An 18,754-nucleotide genomic window follows, 5' to 3' on the forward strand; every position below is an offset into this window, starting at 1 on the left:
AGAATTGGTGCTTTTGAACTGTGGTGCTGGAGAAGACTCTTGAGAGTCCCTTGGACTGCAAGGAGATCCAACCAATCCATTCTAAAGGAGATCAATCCTGGGTGTTCACTGGAAGGACTGATGCTAAAACTGAAACACTTTGGCCACCTCATGCGACGAGTTGACTCACTGGAAAAGACTCTGATGCTGGGAGGGATTGGGGGCGGGAGGAGAAGGGGACGACAGAGGATGAGATGGCTGGATGACATCGAAGACTCAATGGATATGAGTTTGGGTGAACTCCAGGAGTTGGTGATGGACAGGGAGGCCTGGCGTGCTGCGATTCATGGGGTGGCAAAGAGTCGGACACGACCGAGCGACTGAACAGAACTGAACTGAAAAGCAATAAGCTCTGGCAGGAAAAACGCTCGCTCAGAAGCCAAGCTGGCGAATCTGCGCGCAGCGCCTTGACTGACTCGGGAGGTGGTGCTACCGGAGCCCCGCCTCCTCGTCCTGCCACGTCCGCCCCAAGCCCCTCCCTCCAAGCGGAGGCGGGGCCCCCAGCTGAGTGAAGTGCCCGGAGTCCAGGCGCACCGTATTGCTCACCCGTCATGGACCCAAACCGAGCTTCCGCGCGCTTGTGCGTCTTGCTGCGACACCTCCGTTGCCGCTCGGCCGGGACCGTTGTATCCTTTGGGTTCGCGGGGTTCGAGCCGGAAGGGTGGCGGCTTTCAGGGCGCATTGCACAGCCTCCCCGCTGTCTCTTCCTGGCTCCGCAGCATTTATCCTCGTGATGGTCACATCTCTTTCGGGCGCTGAGGGGCCAGGGCAGGTGCGTCCCGAAGGCCCAAGAGAGGACTTGTCCTCCCGGTGGGGCTCGGGTGCTGGCTCCAGCGCCTGGAGTGGCGTCGCTGCAGCCTCCCGGGTCCTTTGTCCGCCGGCTTTGGGAGGAGGGTGCGAAGGCCATGCAGGCCTGCTCTCTGCTGCCCTGTCACTTTGTGTACTTGACCGCACCTGATCGCCGGGCACCCAAGAGACAGAGGCGTAACCCGGGCTCCAGCCACCTGGAGGAGCCGAGGGGGTCCTCTCAGGGTGAAGCTGCCCCGAAGCTCTACCTTCTCCAGGGGAGCCCGGTGGAGCTTACACTGTTTCCTGGAGAAGGGTTGGATGTCCTGTGTCCTTTCCTAATCAGGCCATCTGAAATTAATCCCCTGTCAACCTGTGCGCCACCGGTGTTGGATCCAGAGAGATGTCACTGTGTGCCTCAGTAATCAACTTACTTTACAGAATTGTTTTTGCGTGTTCAGTGATCTCATTCAGGGCGCACAACACGGACTGGGATTTTTTTTTTAACCCCTTCAGTTCAGTTCAGTCGCTTAGTCGTGTCCGACTCTTTGCGACCCCAAAGCGTGGGGGTCAGAGCGTGGTCCCCAGAGCAGCAGCACTACCACCATTAGGTGCTTGTCAGAAATGCAGGTACTCAGGCTCCTCTTAGACCTGTGATATCAAGTGCCTGGGAGTGTGACTGGCAACCTGTTTTCACTTAGTGTGATACTATTAATAGTTCAGTTGTGAGAAGTGCCAATATACTGGGCCTCGATATAACTGGAAGTAGATTAAGGTTTCCGGGTCCAGTCTGTTACTATTTTGAAATGTTACATGTGTTTTTTGTTGTTGTTGTTGCGTGGGTCGGGGGTGTGAGGGGGTGGGGTTGGTGAGGGAGTGGGAGGAGGGCGGGCAAGCTGCACAGCACGGAGGCTTTTAGTTCCCCGACCAGTGATCAAACCCATCTCTGTCCCATTCAGGGAAAGAACGGAATCCTAACCACTGGACCGACAGGAAATTCCCTAACATTTAATATTCTGATCTCACTGGACTTTGTTATCATAGTGTCGAGGTCAGAGCTTGTTTTTCTCCATCTCTATTTCCTAGAACAGCACTGTCCAATACAAGCTCCTGTGATGGTGGAAAAATGTTCTTTGCCGGGCTCGGTTCAATGTGGTAGCCACGTATGACTACGAGCACTTGACAAGCGACAGTGCTCTTAAGGAACTGAAGTTTTCGTTTTAATTCATTTCAATTTACACAGCCAGAAGTGGTGAGCATTGCTGCCTACATTTCCAGTGACTATGTGTGTGTTTAGGCTTAAAGAAACTACTAGAAATTACGTGGCAATTTCCTCCCAACCTTAATTATTCCTTTAAGAAATAAGGAATCATTTTTGAAGTATCAGTGCAGTGTTTAAATGCAGCTCAACACAAAGAAGAAAATCTATATGACCCGTAATTCCACTTCTCACAGATTATTATTTGTAAACACTTTGGTCTGTTTCTTTTCTATATATTTACATAATTGCATAATTCCATATTCAGGACCCTGCTGTACTGTACAGATTTTTGCATCCATTTTCCCCCAGGTTTAATAGCTTTGTATTAGCTTTGTAAACATTTCCACATACTAAGAAAATTCTCCAAGGACAACAATACCAAAAATAAAAACCGTAATGCAGGAGTGGGAGAGAGGAGAAAAGGATTGGAAGGCTGATGTCTGGACTGTCCTGGCAGCCACATTTTGTTGGGAACATCTGACAAAGAGGTTAACTCTCCCTCGGGGAAAACAGACAGTAGCTAGTAATTCTGACTCCTGGCCTCTCTCTCTCCTTGACTTTTTTTTCGTTTTCCACATTTGAGGCTTGTGGAATCATAGTTTCCTGAGCAGGGCCCCAGGGCAGTGAAAAGCCTGGGTCCTAACCCTGGACTGCCAGGAAATGCCCATCTTCTTGACTATTATATTTTCCCCACTTATATACCGACATCATTCAAAAAGGATAACATGTTTATGAGAAGTGTTGTTCCAAACGTAGCTCTTTCAGCTAAAGAAACAATGAAATAAATGACCTAAACAAATGAGATCCTAGGTCAATCATCTTGTGATGACTGGATAGAAAACTAGAGGGAACTTTTAGATGTTTTAAGATATTTAAAAAGGATACACTACTATGTGGATCGTATTTTTCTTGGAGTCATGTGTATTTTATGCACTTTTTTTTTTCTTTTTGAGAAACAGGCAATTCAGAGGCCTGTGAAAGGCTGTATGCTGCAGATCTTAAACTGAAGGCAACTAGTGTTCCACTCATTCTCCAAGTATTTTCCAGCCTCAATACAACTGAAAGATGCAACTCAGTTCTATCAGAGTGATTTTAAAAACTTTTTATTTTATATTGGAGTCTGTGGATTACCAATTTTGATAGTCTCAGGTAGACCAGCAGAGGGACTCAGCAATCCACATACATGTATCCATTCTCCCCCAAACTCCCTCCCATCCAGGCTGCCACATAACACTGAATAGAGTTCCCTGTGCTATACAGTAGGACTTTGTTGGTTATCCATTTTAAATATAGCAGTGTGGACATGTCAGTCCCAAGCCAGAGTGATTATTTAACTGGGGGCAACATCTTGGAGCTTGAGCTCTGTAGGGGTTTGAAAAAGTTCTCTGGGTGAATCTGACATCCATCATACCCACTTCATCTGAGAAACAGCACTTTACAGAGAGGTACTCCACTAAACTAACAAGTGCTTATTCTTGAGCCAGACTTGGCAAACATTTTTTATAAAGATGCTATTTTTTTTTTTCAAATGACCAGCCAAACTGTTTCTAATATTTTGGACTAACTCCCATTAAGAGAAAAACTTCTTTTGAATAGAACATGATTCTCCTTATTTCTAGAATAGAATAGAATAAAAAAATTCCATTTTTATTCACTCAGTAGTTTGGTGGAAGGAATATCCAGAGGGAATAAAATAGGTGGAAATTATGAATACAATGTTGGCCAAATCTCAGCTCAGCTATTTTCTGTTGGCTAACCTTGGACCAGTTACTGATCTTTGACCACAGCCTAGGGTTTCTGCTCTGTGCAGTTGGAGTAATAAAGCTCTTGGCTTCCAGGCACCTCCGTAGGCCGTTGTGAAATGAGATGATCTAAGCAATAGTGCATCGGAGTGTTTGTGTGTAGTCAGTGTGCCTGATGACTGTGTAGGGCTGGTCTTCCCTTGTGAAAACCAATCCAGGGTGGGTTGATTCTAGAAGGGTGGTGCCTGGACTGTACTTGATTTGCCTTAAATCACATCCTAGATAGCTCACCACACGTCGGGGGTTGGTTCTCTTGCCAGTTTCCATCCTCAACAATTCCAGTAAGTAGATATAATTTTAATTCTTAACCATACAATGTATAGAAATGTTTTTTCCCCCCAGTGATAACTCAGATTTAAAATACATATTGGCTGATAAGAATTCATTATACAAATCCTTTGAATCCAGGACTTGTTCTCATTAGAACAATTATGGAAACTTTGGAAGACACTTTCTATATGTATTTTAAAATTTAGAAAGAAGGGAAAACATCACAAAGCACATAAGTTTATTTTATAAAATTCAGGCATGGTATATCTCATTTAAATTAGCCAGCTTTTCTTTCACTCTGATATCTAAGCTAGCATCTTTGGTTTATCTTAAAGTCACCTTTGAAGTGGAAGAGGTTGATCTCTATGGAATATTCTCATAGAGCCACAGTTCAAAACCAGAGGAATGGACAGGGAGATTTGAATTTGTGTGTGTGTGTACACTTATTTAGATTTTGTTACTTTGATTTCTTTTGTAAATGGGTGAACCAGACAATTAAAAACATAAAATATGTTTGTTTCCTGTCTGAAAAACCATACTTATTCATTACAGAACTAATTTAAAATGAAAGAAATAGGATGAATTTTAAAAATCATTCATAATGCCATTACATAAAGGCAATCACTGTGAAACATATTTGTTTTGGTTGTATATCTTTATAGTCTTGTTTTAAACAAATAGTGTCTTGGTTTTACATTAATGTCATCACATTTTAATTTAATAAGCATTGTCCTTGCTAATATATGTTCTTCGTTTTTAATGTCGAGTCATATCTCATTGAGCCACTCCAGTACTCTTGCCTAGAAAATCCCATGGATGGAGGAGCCTGGTAGGCTGCAGTCCGTGGGGTCGCTAAGGGTCGGACATGACTGAGTGACTTCACTTTCACTTTTCACTTTCACACATTGGAGAAGGAAATGGCAACCCACTCCAGTGTTCTTGCCTGAAGAATCCCAGGGACAGGGGAGCCTGGTGGGCTGCCGTCTATGGGGTCACACAGAGTCGGACACGACTGAAGTGACTTAGCAGCAGCAGCAGCAGCATATCTCATTGAAAGCATATAGTATAATCAGTTAATTATTCTTCTGTTTTTTGGTGACAGTAATTAATGTTTTGGATTTAAAGTTAAAACTTGTTCAGATTATTTCTTTAAAGTTCTATAAATAAAAGTGCTGAGTGGAAGAGTACAAACATTTCTCAGGTTCTTGATAAATATTGTTAGGTTGTGATTTTTAAATTGGACTCATTTGAGATTTTATTCTTTCTCCTTTAGGTATACTCGGGAGAATAATGTTCTAAGCCTAGAACAGAGAAAATTTTATGAAGAAAATGGATTTCTTGTCATTAAAAATTTGGTGTCTGATGCTGATATTCAACGCTTTAGGTACAGTAACACTCTTTGATATATAACAGGAATGTGTATTCTATGTGTGCAGTGGGTCTATGTATAGGATTACCTTGTGTGTGTTCAGATATTTTTCAGGGATCGGGTTTGTTAGGAAGTGGCTTGTTAGAGCCTAGGTTCAAGCCAGAGTGGCTTTAATCTCAGTGTCTTCAGTTAATGTTGTAGGTATAGGGCAGTTTCCTTAACCTTTCCATGCCTGTTTCTATATCTGTGGAATGGGGAAAATAACAGTACTTATGTGCTAGAGTGGTTTTAGGAATAAACAGGTAAAGCAGAGACAGAGTTTGTTGAAAAGGGCCTGGTGCATGCTGATGCTAGGGAGGTGTTGGCTATTTTGTTCTGATGAAACCAAATCACAAATATTTCCCAATGGTCAACTAAGCTACGGAGTATTCAAATTCTGGTAGCGAATTTCAGCTCTACGGTTAGGAGGCAGGCACTGCTGAGTTGGCCATTTCCTCCTTCCTGTCATCAGAACGATTCGACCTGGGGCTTGAGGACCACTTAGTGCAGGGAAACCAGCCCCGAGTCTCCAAGATTGTCCACAGAGCAAGTGGAGGCCAGGCAGTTGCTTAGCACCCTCGGTACTGACATCATTCACCAATTGAATTTTCTAGGAATGAGTTTGAAAGAATCTGCAGAGAGGAGGTGAAACCATTCGGATTGTCAGTGATGAGAGATGTCACCATCACAAAATCAGAATATGTGCCAAGTGAGAAACTGGTTTCCAAGGTCCAGGATTTCCAAGAAGATGAGGAACTCTTCAGATACTGCACCCTCCCTGAGGTTCAAGACCTTCCTGTGCTTTCTTTCTCATAGTCCATATGCCTGTCTGCCTCTGAAATCTTTATAACTTTTTTGTTTTTTTTTCCATTTTATCTTGCCCTTTGTTACTGGCCTTCCAAGGTGGTAAAGAACCACCCTCCACTGCAGGAGACTTAAGAAACATGGGTTCGATCCCTGGTTTGAGAAGATCCTCTGAAGAAGGAAATGGCAACCCACTCCAGTATTCTTGCCTGGAAAAGCTAATGGACAGAGGAGCCTGGCAGGCTCCAGTCCATGGGGTCACAAAGGATTAGACTCTTGCCCTTTTCTAATAGGGCCCTATAGCAGTGGTTGCAGGCGGATTCTTTACCAGCTGAGCCAAATCAGAGGCAGACATATGGCAAAGTCTGGAGACATGTTTGCTTGCCAGGCAGGAGGGGTGGTGGGTTTCAACGGGTAGAGATCTGGATGCTGCTACTGGGTCCAGGGATGCTATAATGCAGAGAATAGCCTGTCGCAGCAAACAAAGAGTGGTGCAGCCCAATATGTCAGTAGTGCCAAGACTGCGAAATCCTCACAATTTTGGTAAGTTTGCTGGAGAAGGGCAGGAATTCTGTGGTAAACAGAGAGCCTTCTCACACTCCCTACAGGCATGTCCCCGGGGATAAAAGTTTGAGGCTTACTTATTGTACATCGTTTTCAATTCCTTTTATGAATCAAGTCAGTAGAGGTGTCTGTTTTTAAATTTAAACTAGGTTTTTAAAAAATTATTCTTTAAGAGTAGTTCATAGTTATGAAAATATCTAGTGTGGAATGACATGAAGGGAAAAGGAAATTCCCGCACCCCCTGCACCACTCACTGTTCAGTTTTACGTATCCATTGAGAGTCGTTTCAGGTATAATCAAGCATATTTGCATAACCCCACCTTTTGTGTAACAGGAAGCATCTTGTTTTTTCCACTGGTAGTACATATGAGACATCTTTCCATTGGTATCTATGGATCTACTTTATACTTTGTAAACTGTTGCATAGTAATGCCTTGCATGAATGTATGACAGTTTCGTTTTTAAAAGACTTTATTATTTTTTCTCATTTATTTATTTTTGCCTGTGCTGTGACTTCGTTGCTGCGCACGGGCTCCTCTCTAGTTGAGGTGCATGGGCTTCTCATTTCGGTGGCTTCTCTTGCTGCGGCTCATAGGCTCCAGAGCTGGCCCTCGGCAGCTGTGGTGCGTGGGCTTAGGTGCTCCTTGTGTGTGGAATCTTCGTGGAGCAGAAATCAAATCCATGTCCCCCGCACTGTAGTGGGTTTCTTATCCACTGTAGCATAAGCAAGTCCTGTACTGTGGTTTCTGACCAGTCATTTAGAATGGTTTTAAAGGACGCTTTGCACAAAATACTTGTAGAACTTATACCCCAAGTGCTGTTAGAGAGCCTGATTCATGGAGACAGCACAGCTGAGGCACCGGGAGGTCTTGTCTTTTGAGTTGGGGACGAGACGGGAAGTGGCCCCTCTGAACCATGTATTCTTCCCAACCTCACGTCCTGTTTTGAAAATGAAAATTTTTTGGTGGATCATGATGAAAGCTGGATATTATAGGCAACACGTGGTAGAATGTCTTGTCAGGATGTTCCTACTTCTGTAACCCGCAAACCATGTGTCTGGTGGTTCATGCGATGACTTTTTAGGAGGTAGGTATTCTTCTAATAGCTAGGTATTTATTTTAATATGTATTGGAAAAATGAACCAGCACCTCAAACGCATGATTTCAAGAATATTATTAATCAGGATAAGACTAAGATAAGACATAGGGAGAATATCTGCTAAATATGTTGGGAAGTTCTGCAAAGCAGGACAGAAAATCTGAGGATGGCTCTTGGATGATGACAGTTTAGAAAATTGCAGCCTAGGGGAGATAAATTGGAAGATTGGGATTGACACATCAACTCACTGTATATGAAAGAGACAACTAATAGCGATTACTGTATAGCACAGGGAATTCTACTCAGTACTCAGTAATGGCCTATATGGGAAAAGAATCTTAGTGTATATGTGTAACACTTTCATTTCACTATACACCTGAAACTAACACATTATAATTCAACTATACCCCAATCAAAACTAAGAAAAGAAAAGAACAACCCTTTTGCCAATTTTTGAATACCCCCCAAAATGACAAAAACAAACTTTTTATTAAAAAAGCAAGCGTTAGGCCGGACTCCTGGGATTTTTGTTGTTTTATAGTCAAATTGCCTATATTCCTTATACAGAAGATACCATATAATTGAAAGCCGTAGAATGTACTTCATTTTCTGGTGTCAGACAGAATTAGAGATTGAATATGGATATGAATTTGAGCGAACTCCGAGAGAGTGAAGGACAGGGAAGCCTCGTGTGCTGCAGTCTATGGGATCGCAAAGAGTCAGACATGACTTTGTGACTGAACAACATCATTGTCTTTTTCATTCAACTGGCCCTGCCATTTTGGGCATCATTTTCATGGAAGGTCTTATTCCTGCCCTTCGTAGCTGGTGTCTCGGAGAAACTCATGACTCTCTTGTAGAAGAAGCACTTAGATTTTCAGCTGGTTCTAAGAAGCCTGTTTCAGAGTGTTTCCGATGATTTCCAGTTGCTCACTTTTGCGTGGTTTGTTTGCCAGGTTGTGCAATATCGATTGATTGATTTAAATGACTGCCAGCGGGGTTCTAGTACAGATAGATGGACTTTGTGCCGCATACTTGTGCATCTATTTCTCATGAACTTTTCCCTCCTTTTTCCTTAGATCCTGAAATATGTGGAGTGCTTCACTGGACCCAATATTATGGCCATGCATACAATGCTGATAAACAAACCTCCAGATTCTGGTAAAGAGCTCTTATTGGTAAAGGAAAAGCAAAAGCAAACAAATAAAAAAGAAGTTTTTAATTAAATTACATAAGATTGATGTGCTAACTAATAGCAAAGTGCACAACTGCTAAATTTTTGCATAAATGAATATATATACTTTCCCTTAAGTCTCAAAGTAGCTTACATCATAACAACACAGAAATATAATAGTGATGCTGATGTTAACTGTAGGGTTATTGCTTGGACTGTAGACAAGTGGCTTCTGAAAGATGCAGTTTAATAAAACACTGTCTCTCTACCCCACAGACTCCTGATATTCAACATCTCTACGCTTTGTTACCCACTCTCACCCATGCATGAGAGTTTGGACTTTGCCTTTCTGATCTAAGACAGTATTATTACTAACAAATTTAAAACTGAACTTATATATCAAATACCATAGCTATTCTTAAAATTCCCTGTGCTTGGTAAAATGTAGTTTCTAAGCCCTCCATCCTAGAGAGACTGATTCAGAAAATAGGACCTAGGAACCTGGATTTTATTAACCATACTCAGAGATGCTAATGCAGATGGCTCTTGGGCCACACTGAGAAGTTCAGCTGTATCAGTGGTAGGAAATCAGGCATTAGAGATCTTTGATCCGTTTCTACTTTGTCTCTGTCCTGATGGCCAAGAGAGGTTTATGCGCTAAGCCTGTAGCCTAACATCAGCAGGCCTTTCCCTCCCTGGGTGTCCTGCCTGGAGAAATCCCTTGGCCTGGGGGAACCACATTCAGAAGGCAATTCAAGGGGAGAATGTGAATGTGGGCATAGTATCTCTGATTCTCCACAGTGATTGTATATCAAATGGTTCTAGTTTGGTGGTGAAATGTCAGAGAATCCTTCTATTTATATATTTAGTTAATTAATGAATACTTTTTTGATATCAGCCACTTAGAAGTTTATCAGACGGCCTCAGATTTGACCACTCTAATTAGTCAACCTTTTGGGGGAATACTCTCCGATATGTTGGCCACCTATGGGAAGAACTGACTCATGAGAAAAGACCCTGATGCTGGGAAAGATTGAAGGCAGAAAGATAAGGGGATGACAGAGAACGAGACGGTTGAGTGGGATCACCAACTCGATGGCATCAGTTTGAGCAAGCTCTGGGAGTTGGTGATGGACAGGGAAGCTGGTGTGCTGCAGTCCATGGGGTCACAAAGAGTCAGACACAACTGAGCAACTGAGCTGACTTGGAGAATGCTAAGCTCTGTGCCCAAACCAGAGTTAGGGAGGAATAAAGCAGAATGGAGATGATGACATACGCACAGATTTCTAGGAAACAGTGTAAGTAGTCCTCGGTTACCAGAAACCCAGAAGGAATGACAGGATCCAGAGGCATTGTGCTGATTCGGTCTTCTAATTTGGCGCTCATCTGTAGAGGCTGATTTTCTTCAGCACTGTCTCATCTGTATGACTTGTGCAAGGATAGTTCATTGTTCTGGTTTTTCAGGCAGTGGAGAAGAATTCTGGGACTCGAGTTTATTTAACAACAGATTCTATTTCAGGCAAGAAGACATCCCGTCATCCCTTGCACCAGGATCTGCACTATTTCCCGTTCAGACCCAGCAATAGCATCGTTTGTGCCTGGACAGCCATGGAGCACATTGACCGGAACAATGGCTGTCTGGTTGTGCTCCCAGGGACACACAAAGGCTCCTTGCAACCCCATGATTATCCCCAGTGGGAGGTAAGTCTGCTAGACGGCTGAGTCTTGATCAGAACCTTTTCTTGTTTTGATTACACATCAGTATATGTAAGGAGCTCTGCCAATAAGATGACATTTCCTTTCTTAGCTATAGGATTTAGAGTGAGGAGCAGGGAAATTCTATGATGTCTGATCAAATGATCACCTTTATTCTTTCAACAAGTACTTGAAGGCCAACCAAAGTGGTGGACTTTGGTGATGCTATAAAAGATCTGAGATGATAAAGCCTGGATAGCATATTAAAAAGCAGAGATATTACTTTGCCAACAAAGGTCCATCTAGTCAAGGCTATGGTTTTCCCAGTGGTCATGCATGGATGTGAGAGTTGGACTGTGAAGAAAGCTGAACGCCGAAGAATTGATTATTTTGAACTGTGGTGTTGGAGAAGACTCTTGAGAGTTCCTTGGACTGCAAGGAGATCCAACCAGTCCATCCTAAATGAGATCAGTCCTGGGTGTTCATTGGAAGGACTGATGCTAAAGCTGAAACTCCAATACTTTGGCCACCTCATGCAACGAGTTGACTCATTGGAAAAGACCCTGATGCTGGTAGGGATTGGGGGGCAGGAGGAGAAGGGGACGACAGAGGATGAGATGGCTGGATGGCATCATTGACTCGATGGACATGAGTTTGAGTGAACTCCGGGAGTTGGTGATGAACAGGGAGTTCTGGCGAGCTGCGATTTATGGGGTCGCAAAGAGTGGGAAATGACGGAGCGACTGAACTGAACTGAAGGTCTCATAATCCTGTAATAATGATCAAAGTGGGAAGAATACATTTTGTGAAGGCAGAAAGAGTACACATGGTTCTGTGAGACGTAAAGAATATGGCTTTCAGGACTTCAGTGTCAACTAGTTAGAATTCTTGAACTGAGGATTAGTGCTCGGTGAAAATACCTTGAGTCTGGATTCTGCTATAAAATCTGAATTCTTCAGTTAAGTTGTGGTTTAGGAAAGGTTGGTGCAAGCAACAGAAGTGGGCTCTCAGTGACTCAAGCTGAAGGGAGGGCCACAGGGACATGCAGAATCTGTGGGCAGGCCGCCAGCTCTGGAGGGTGAGGAGGAAAGAGGAAGCCCTTCTTCAGAGGGAACAGTTGTGCTGCAGCACCTGGAGTGGTCAGACGAACTTGACTGTGTGCAGTCGCTTCGGTCATCTGCTGAGATTCCAAGTAGCAGCGGTGGGAGGTCAGACGAGCTTATCTTGCTCACATATCCACACTGGGCAGGAGGCAAAGACTCAACACAGTGCAGTAGGGAAGTAGTCATTCCCAAAAGGAATTTGGAGTTGGAATAGTCTTAGGAAAGGAAATGGGATGCTGTCCTCCAAAGACCAATAAAAGATTGGAAACGTTGTTACTTCTCATTTCAGTCTGTTTCATAAAGATATAACTATTATCAAATGCAGTAACTAACCTTGAAAATATTTTTTAAATAGTTAGAAAATAGTTTGAAAACAATGATTTTTGTTTTTCTCTTTTTGTGTGGTGATTGACTTGGAAAAACAGGGAGTGGAAAATATTTTAAAAGCTAATGTTTCAATTTACTACACTTTCTTTACTCTGAATGTGACCTACGTGGTTTCTGGACTTGAGAAAATCTGAGCATTTTCGCTCCGCCTTGGGAGAATATTTAGCTTCTCAGAGATACTTCTGAGTTACAGAGGAGGGATAGATACAAGTTCCAGGTGAGGAGAAGAGCTTGCTAGGAAAGGTGGTCTCCTGCATTCCCACAAAACGCAAAGCTGATATGGGGGTCTTCAGTTGTCATTCAGTATGAACAGTGGGTGGTAATTCCAAATATTTCATCAGGTCTAAAAACACGATTTTAACATCAACACATGGCTTTCTAGAAGCAGTCAACTGAAAAAGTTTGGTATGCGTGAGTTTATTTTAAATCTAATTTATTTATCTCTTTCTCTTGAAAGAACTTAAGAAAACCTTTGTTTTCTGTATTGAGTCATTGATAGGAGTCTTAATTCTTGGCTTCTTCACTTTTGGACTTGGCTTCTCTCCTGTTTTTAGGGAGGAGTCAACATCATGTTCCACGGGATCCAGGACTATGACAAAAACAACGCCCGGGTGCACTTGGTGATGGAGAAGGGAGACACCGTCTTCTTTCACCCTTTGCTCATCCATGGATCTGGTCGGAACAAAAGTCAAGGATTCCGGAAGGTACGTGTTCACATCACAGCACTGTTTGAAGATGAATGCATGAGGAAGAAAAGTATCCTGATACATGAAAAGTTAAAGGATTTGTAACTGTTAACACAGCTGCCCTTAGTCTGGTGCATTTACCAGGAAACATTTTTGTCTCCCTCGTGTTTTGTTGCTTACAGCAGTAAGAAGCCAGATGACCTTAGGACGCCATCACCAGTGAACATTCATGAAATTGCTCCAGACAGAGAGCTTAGTTACTTGGCAACTGACGGCATGTTTCAGAGGAAAAGATAAAGGCAGACATACATACCAAATAATAACGTTTGGAAGGTATACAGCTCATATAAGGGGAACATCTGTAGTGTTATCGTTATTGGTTACAATATTATTGATTAGAAAGTAAGGTGTGAATTTCCCACCCAGAAATCAGATATGGCCATGTTTTTCACTCCTTAGCCTCCGAGGGTTTTCAGGTTTATGAAATCAGTGCTTACATTAAAAACGGACAGAATTTCTCATAAATTCCCAGATTTCTTGCTTCTCTAAAATTCAGCAGATTTGATGATATATGAGTGAACTCTGGGAGTTGGTGATGGACAGGGAGGCCTGGCGTTCTGTGATTCATGGGGTCGCAAAGAGTCGGATACGACTGAGCAACTGAACTGAACTGATGATATGCTGGGCTCACTTTTCCCTATAATGACATGGATGTTGATACTAAATATTAGTGTCTTCTTTGGCGCTGAGTAAAGCTTACCAGTTTATCACAACAGCTGTCTGTCTCCCTGTGGCTTAGAGTTAGTTATCAGATTTCATGCTCCATTCACTAAGACATTCACCAGGCTCAACAGGACTGAGATGAGCATGAGGCAAGAAGGCAGTTCCCTCAGAGGCTCAAAAAAACTCAGGATCCAGGTAAATAGTATCTTAATGCCTTAGTTGAAAGAAAGAAAAATTAATGCCAAAAAATCCATGGTAAGCACAATACCAAAATTTTAAAGAAAGATCAGACCCTCTAATACCATGACACCCGGAACTGTGCAAAAGGAAGATACAGGCACTACACTGGACATAGTGTGTTTTAATGTACTAACTTGGTGGTTTTTCAATATTTTTGACTGCTTTAAAGTTTGGGAAAATATTAACCATTGAGAAATGTATAAAAGCGTACAGGTAGGAGTATACATTTCCTTTCTTTTGCCTCAGGCTCCAGTATGGTGTAGAATAGTACTAGGGTTTCCATGGGAAATAAAGTTTGTGACTCAACTGCCTAGAAATCTGTAAGTAGGAAGATCTTCTGATGGGTGCAGTCACCCTAAGATAACTAACTTTTGACAAGCAAAGTGAGTTTCAACTATCGCCTTGCAAGTTAGATCTGTTTATAAGTCCGTTGAGATTGAGGAGAATCATGTAACTCGCATTTTACCTTCAAAAGGAAACAAGATGAGTATTTTATGTGAATGCTATCAGACTGGAACTGTGCTTTGGATTGGAGGGTGATCTGCATATTATTTTCCATTGCAAGTTTTTTTCTTCCCATTATCTGTGGCCATTGAAATACCAACTCATTACAACCTCCACCATACAATGCAATACATTCTTTTGTAGGACTTGGCAGTATCCTTCATTTGAAAAATCAAATGCTAAATATTAAAGACTTCTTACTTACATAATTCTGTTCCCTGCTCCATATATACTTTTGGATCATAATAATTTCCACAGGCAATTTCCTGCCATTTTGCGGATGCCAACTGTCACTACATAGATGTTGAGGGCACCAGTCAAGAAAATATTGCAAAGGAAATTGTAAACATGGCCAGCAAAATGTATGGATTGAACGACATCACTATGAAGGTATGTTTCCATGAAATGACAAAGTAAAAATCTCAGTTTTTTTCTTAATAGTGTCAAACATGATTCATTTTGAAGGTATGAAGTGCTTAGGTTTATAGCACCGTTTGGAAACGTGCTGAAAGTGTCTAAGAATGAAAATGGGCTTCGTTGTACTACTTGCTGCCCCAGTGTGGGGGACCTGGTTTCTGTAAGTCTTCGGGCAGGCCATCGTGTTCCAGAATGGACAAGTAGGAGAGGAAATATCAGATTCAGAGATGAGGAAATGGAAGACAAAGCAACTTTCTGAACTCATACCTATAAAAGGTTTGGGCTGTCAATCACAGGCCTCCTTTATTTGTAAAGAAAGCAATTCTCAAGCAAGTGATTGGGTCAGTTGGCACTGGGATTTTAAGGAGAGCCTGCATGTAGTAGAGATGGGAGATCATTGATGCTTTTCATAGTGGTGTTAAGACTGTATTTCATATGCCTGCCTAATTAATATACCTCACTGTAGATTATTTGTTTTTTCTTAATTTTTTACTTTGTATTGGGGTATAAAGCCAATTAACAATGTTGTTATACTTAGATTGTTTGTTCTTTACTGGTGAACATTCCTTGCTGTTGCTGATCAATAACAAATTATCAGTCAAGGCGACTAAATAAACTTAGTTTGTATTGTAGGTGATTATATTTGGGGCTCTGAAACAAGAAGCTGAACTTGTTAGATAATCGTAAATGCTTCATCTATTCTCGGGGTGACATGACCCCCAAGTAGACTGAATGTAATGACAACTCAGGGCCTCTGGTACTTTGAAGAGCCTCGCATGCCAACAGCAGCCTTCTGAAACAACTTCCCACCTCAAGAGTCATCCTCCACCCTTGAGCCATTTTCTCTCTAAATCTCTGAATGTATCCCCATATCCGAAGATGCTCTGTCCTCACATTTGCACCTCCTGAACGGTCTTGTCCTTCCATTGTCCAGTAATTAAATGTCATAGAAAGGCAACATTTTTTACCAGTTGGTCTTCCATCCAACACCCTGAATTTTAAGGCAGGAAAAACACATATATATTCTGTTTGAGGTCTGTCCTGGCTGTACTAATCAATCAGTTCCTCTATGTCTTTTCATGACTGTCTCAGCTATAGTTTATCGACTTTACTTAGAAAAACAACACTAACTCTGCTATAGAGTTCTTTACAGGCACAAAAGCACCAAAACTCAATGGAGCAGTCGAGATAGCTCCATGCTATTAATGAAAAAATGAAGAGTTCAAGAGACTGGCCTCAGTTACTTAAGTGACCGAGATTTCAGAGGAGGTCCAATTCCAAAATCATTCTTCTAGCATACTTTGCTGTTTGCAGAAAAATAAGCAAAAAAGTTTGAATTGTCTTATTAGGAACAAAGACGAAAAAACCAATCCAGTAGCCAAGGACATCATTTTCAGGAGCAGATCACTCAGAATGGGGCAGGCAAACACCACCAAGGACAGCAGGAGCTTAGGTTATAAACTGTTTTGTGACCAAACATAACAGCCAGTCCCAACACCTGTAATCAACGCAAATGTCAAGTAAAGCATAATGACAGTGTGAGGACTCACTGTCTTGGCTTCTGAAACGTGATATTTGATATTGGAAGTAAATTAATTGGAGTCTCAGAATGTGGTTTTTATTTACTACCTTATGACTATTGTGGAGGGCTGTCTTTTTTCCCCCCTATTTAACGATGAGAAGATGCCAAAAATCTTTGTCTTGTGGTGAATAGGTAAATCCAAGTTCCCAGAAACTCATTGTGTTTGGTATTATTTGCAGGATGTTTGGACATTTCGAGGGCGTGTTGTGAAAGGAGAAAGAATCAACCTTTGAAGCAGCCCTTCGCTCAAACTCTTGTCAAGAAAACCGAGGTGGAACAAGATGTCAGAGGAAAATCTTTTCTCAATGAGATGATCTAATCGTTTCTATTCATGTTAACAAAATCCAAGTGCATGGATGCAGTACTTAATTGCATATGGGTAATAATGCAGTATGGTGGGATGCCTTTAATGGATATAAAATAGTAAAAGTGAAATATTACTGTTTTAAGGAAAACTTGGAGTTGCAACTAACAAAGGTGATGCATAAAGAAGTGTGTTAGATCAGTTTGTTTCATTCAGTTAACTCTTGACCCAAGCAAGGTTTAATGCTCTGAAACATAGAACCCACCATCTCCCAGTTTTCTGTTGTGGGAAATTTCTTTTCAAATCTGGAAGAATGAATATTAGAGGTACAGTTGGTGAAGGGCCTAAGAAGGGCATCAGGTTGTAACAATAAGGGTGGAAACTCACATTCTGACACAGGATTCCTTCCATGGCCTCTCTAGGCCACAACCCTCCTTAAAAAAAAAACTGGATCTTTTCAAGTCTTTTTCTCTAAAGAAAGAAGACCAGGGTAACTTTCTCTGTCAATGCATATTCGGCATGGCAGCTGAAAACATTCAGCATTTAAAAACCTAACCTCTTTGAAGGTCCAGGAAAGCTTTTAAAATAGTTCTCGCTTGGATATCAAGTGGCACGAGCTACAGTTATTTTAATAGAGCATTGTATTTCGCCACCAGCTGAGAGCAGCAAGGAGTCATAATTCTTCTTTTTATAAATTCTAGTTGAAGCTTTAATAAGAAAAACAGAACAAGGAAAGGGTCCCTTTCTTTAAGCAAAGCATGCGTTTTCCAAAGTGTCGATTCACTGTTTCTGTCCGTTTCTCTGTAAGAAGTTTAAGTTCAGGTCCAGATGGAATCGGAAAGACATGAGAATCCCTGACATGCTCTCAGCACTATGGAATACCTGGAAATAAAATGTATATGTGGAAAGTCAGCATAAACAGCATGTATGGGGCACTGTTTGCAAGAAACTGTTCAAACTAACTTTAAAATACATTTGAAAACTTAGACTTCAGGAGGAAAATCAGAGAGCAGAACGTCATCTCCCTGGTGCAATTCTGAGTGAACTGCGGCTCGTCAGTCAGGAAACGTTTCCCCTCTTTTCTGTGTTCCTTGTGTCAACTAGTTCATCTAACAAATGTCCAAGCATCTGTTATTGAACAAGGTTCATTTTGCACCAGTTTCCAGAAATGTTTTTCAAGTGGAAATGCTGGGACCAGAGATTTGCAGCAAAGAGAAAAGACAGAACTGTTTTAGGTCTGCCTCCTCCAAGGAGGAGTGTGGGAGTGCTCCATGTGGAAGCACATGGAAGCACGGGGGAAATGGGGACTGGGAGAGTGCAGTCAGGTATCATCTTGATTATTTTGCGCAGGTGTGATAAGCCTCGGGCCTCTGAAAGTTCAGAAATGGAGGCACTTGGCAAAGACTGGGGCTTCCCAAGGTAGCTCAGCTGGTAAAGAATCCACCTGTAATGAAGGAGGCCTCAGTTGCTTTCTTGGGTCAGGAAGTTCCCTTGGAGAAGGTGAGAGGTTGTTGCTGAACCACACAAGACGCTGGGATTCTTGGCCTCCGGAGGAGAAGAATTCAATCAGGGGCCTGAGATGAGGCTTGTTTGCTCAAAGCTTTTGTGTAATAAAGTTTCATTAAACTATACAAGAGAGAAAGCTTCTGACATAGACATCAGAAGGGGGCAGAAAGAGTACCCTCCCCCCGCTAGTCTTTAGCTGAATGTTATACAGGTATGCTGCTGCTGCTGCTGCTGCTAAGTCACTTCAGTCGTGTCCGACTCTGTGTGACCCCATAGACGGAAGCCCACCAGGCTCCCCCGTCCCTGGGATTCTCCAGGCAAGAACACTGGAGTGGGCTGCCATTTCCTTCTCCAATGTGTGAAAGTGAAAAGTGAAAGTGAAGTCGCTCAGTCGTGTCCGA

At 42.3% G+C, this 18,754-nt stretch overlaps 1 protein-coding gene across 1 annotated transcript; it reads left to right on the forward strand.

Annotated features, from left to right (window-relative positions):
* Positions 1–515: 515 nt before the first annotated feature.
* LOC129557954 (phytanoyl-CoA dioxygenase, peroxisomal) lies at positions 516–18,481 on the forward strand. Its single transcript, XM_055428626.2, has 9 exons — positions 516–665; positions 4,111–4,169; positions 5,432–5,542; positions 6,181–6,349; positions 9,112–9,193; positions 10,726–10,907; positions 12,946–13,095; positions 14,803–14,934; positions 16,723–18,481. Exons 1-9 carry the CDS (start codon positions 591–593, stop codon positions 16,774–16,776), a joined length of 1,014 nt encoding a protein of 337 aa, XP_055284601.1. The 5' UTR covers positions 516–590; the 3' UTR covers positions 16,777–18,481.
* Positions 18,482–18,754: the final 273 nt, after the last annotated feature.

The sequence above is a fragment of the Moschus berezovskii genome, chromosome 15 (genome assembly GCF_049115385.1).
Source record: "Moschus berezovskii isolate FMDL1 chromosome 15, NW_MosBer_1.0, whole genome shotgun sequence".
NCBI lineage: Eukaryota > Metazoa > Chordata > Mammalia > Artiodactyla > Moschidae > Moschus > Moschus berezovskii.

Bases quoted from the DNA above. Each gene is read 5' to 3' on its own strand.
- LOC129557954 (XM_055428626.2), top strand. From the start codon at position 591: ATGGACCCAAACCGAGCTTCCGCGCGCTTGTGCGTCTTGCTGCGACAC. The intron at 666-4,110 runs GTATCCTTTGGG...ATCACATCCTAG, and splicing joins GCCGCTCGGCCGGGACCGTT to ATAGCTCACCACACGTCGGG. The intron at 9,194-10,725 runs GTAAAGAGCTCT...ATTCTATTTCAG, and splicing joins AAACAAACCTCCAGATTCTG to GCAAGAAGACATCCCGTCAT.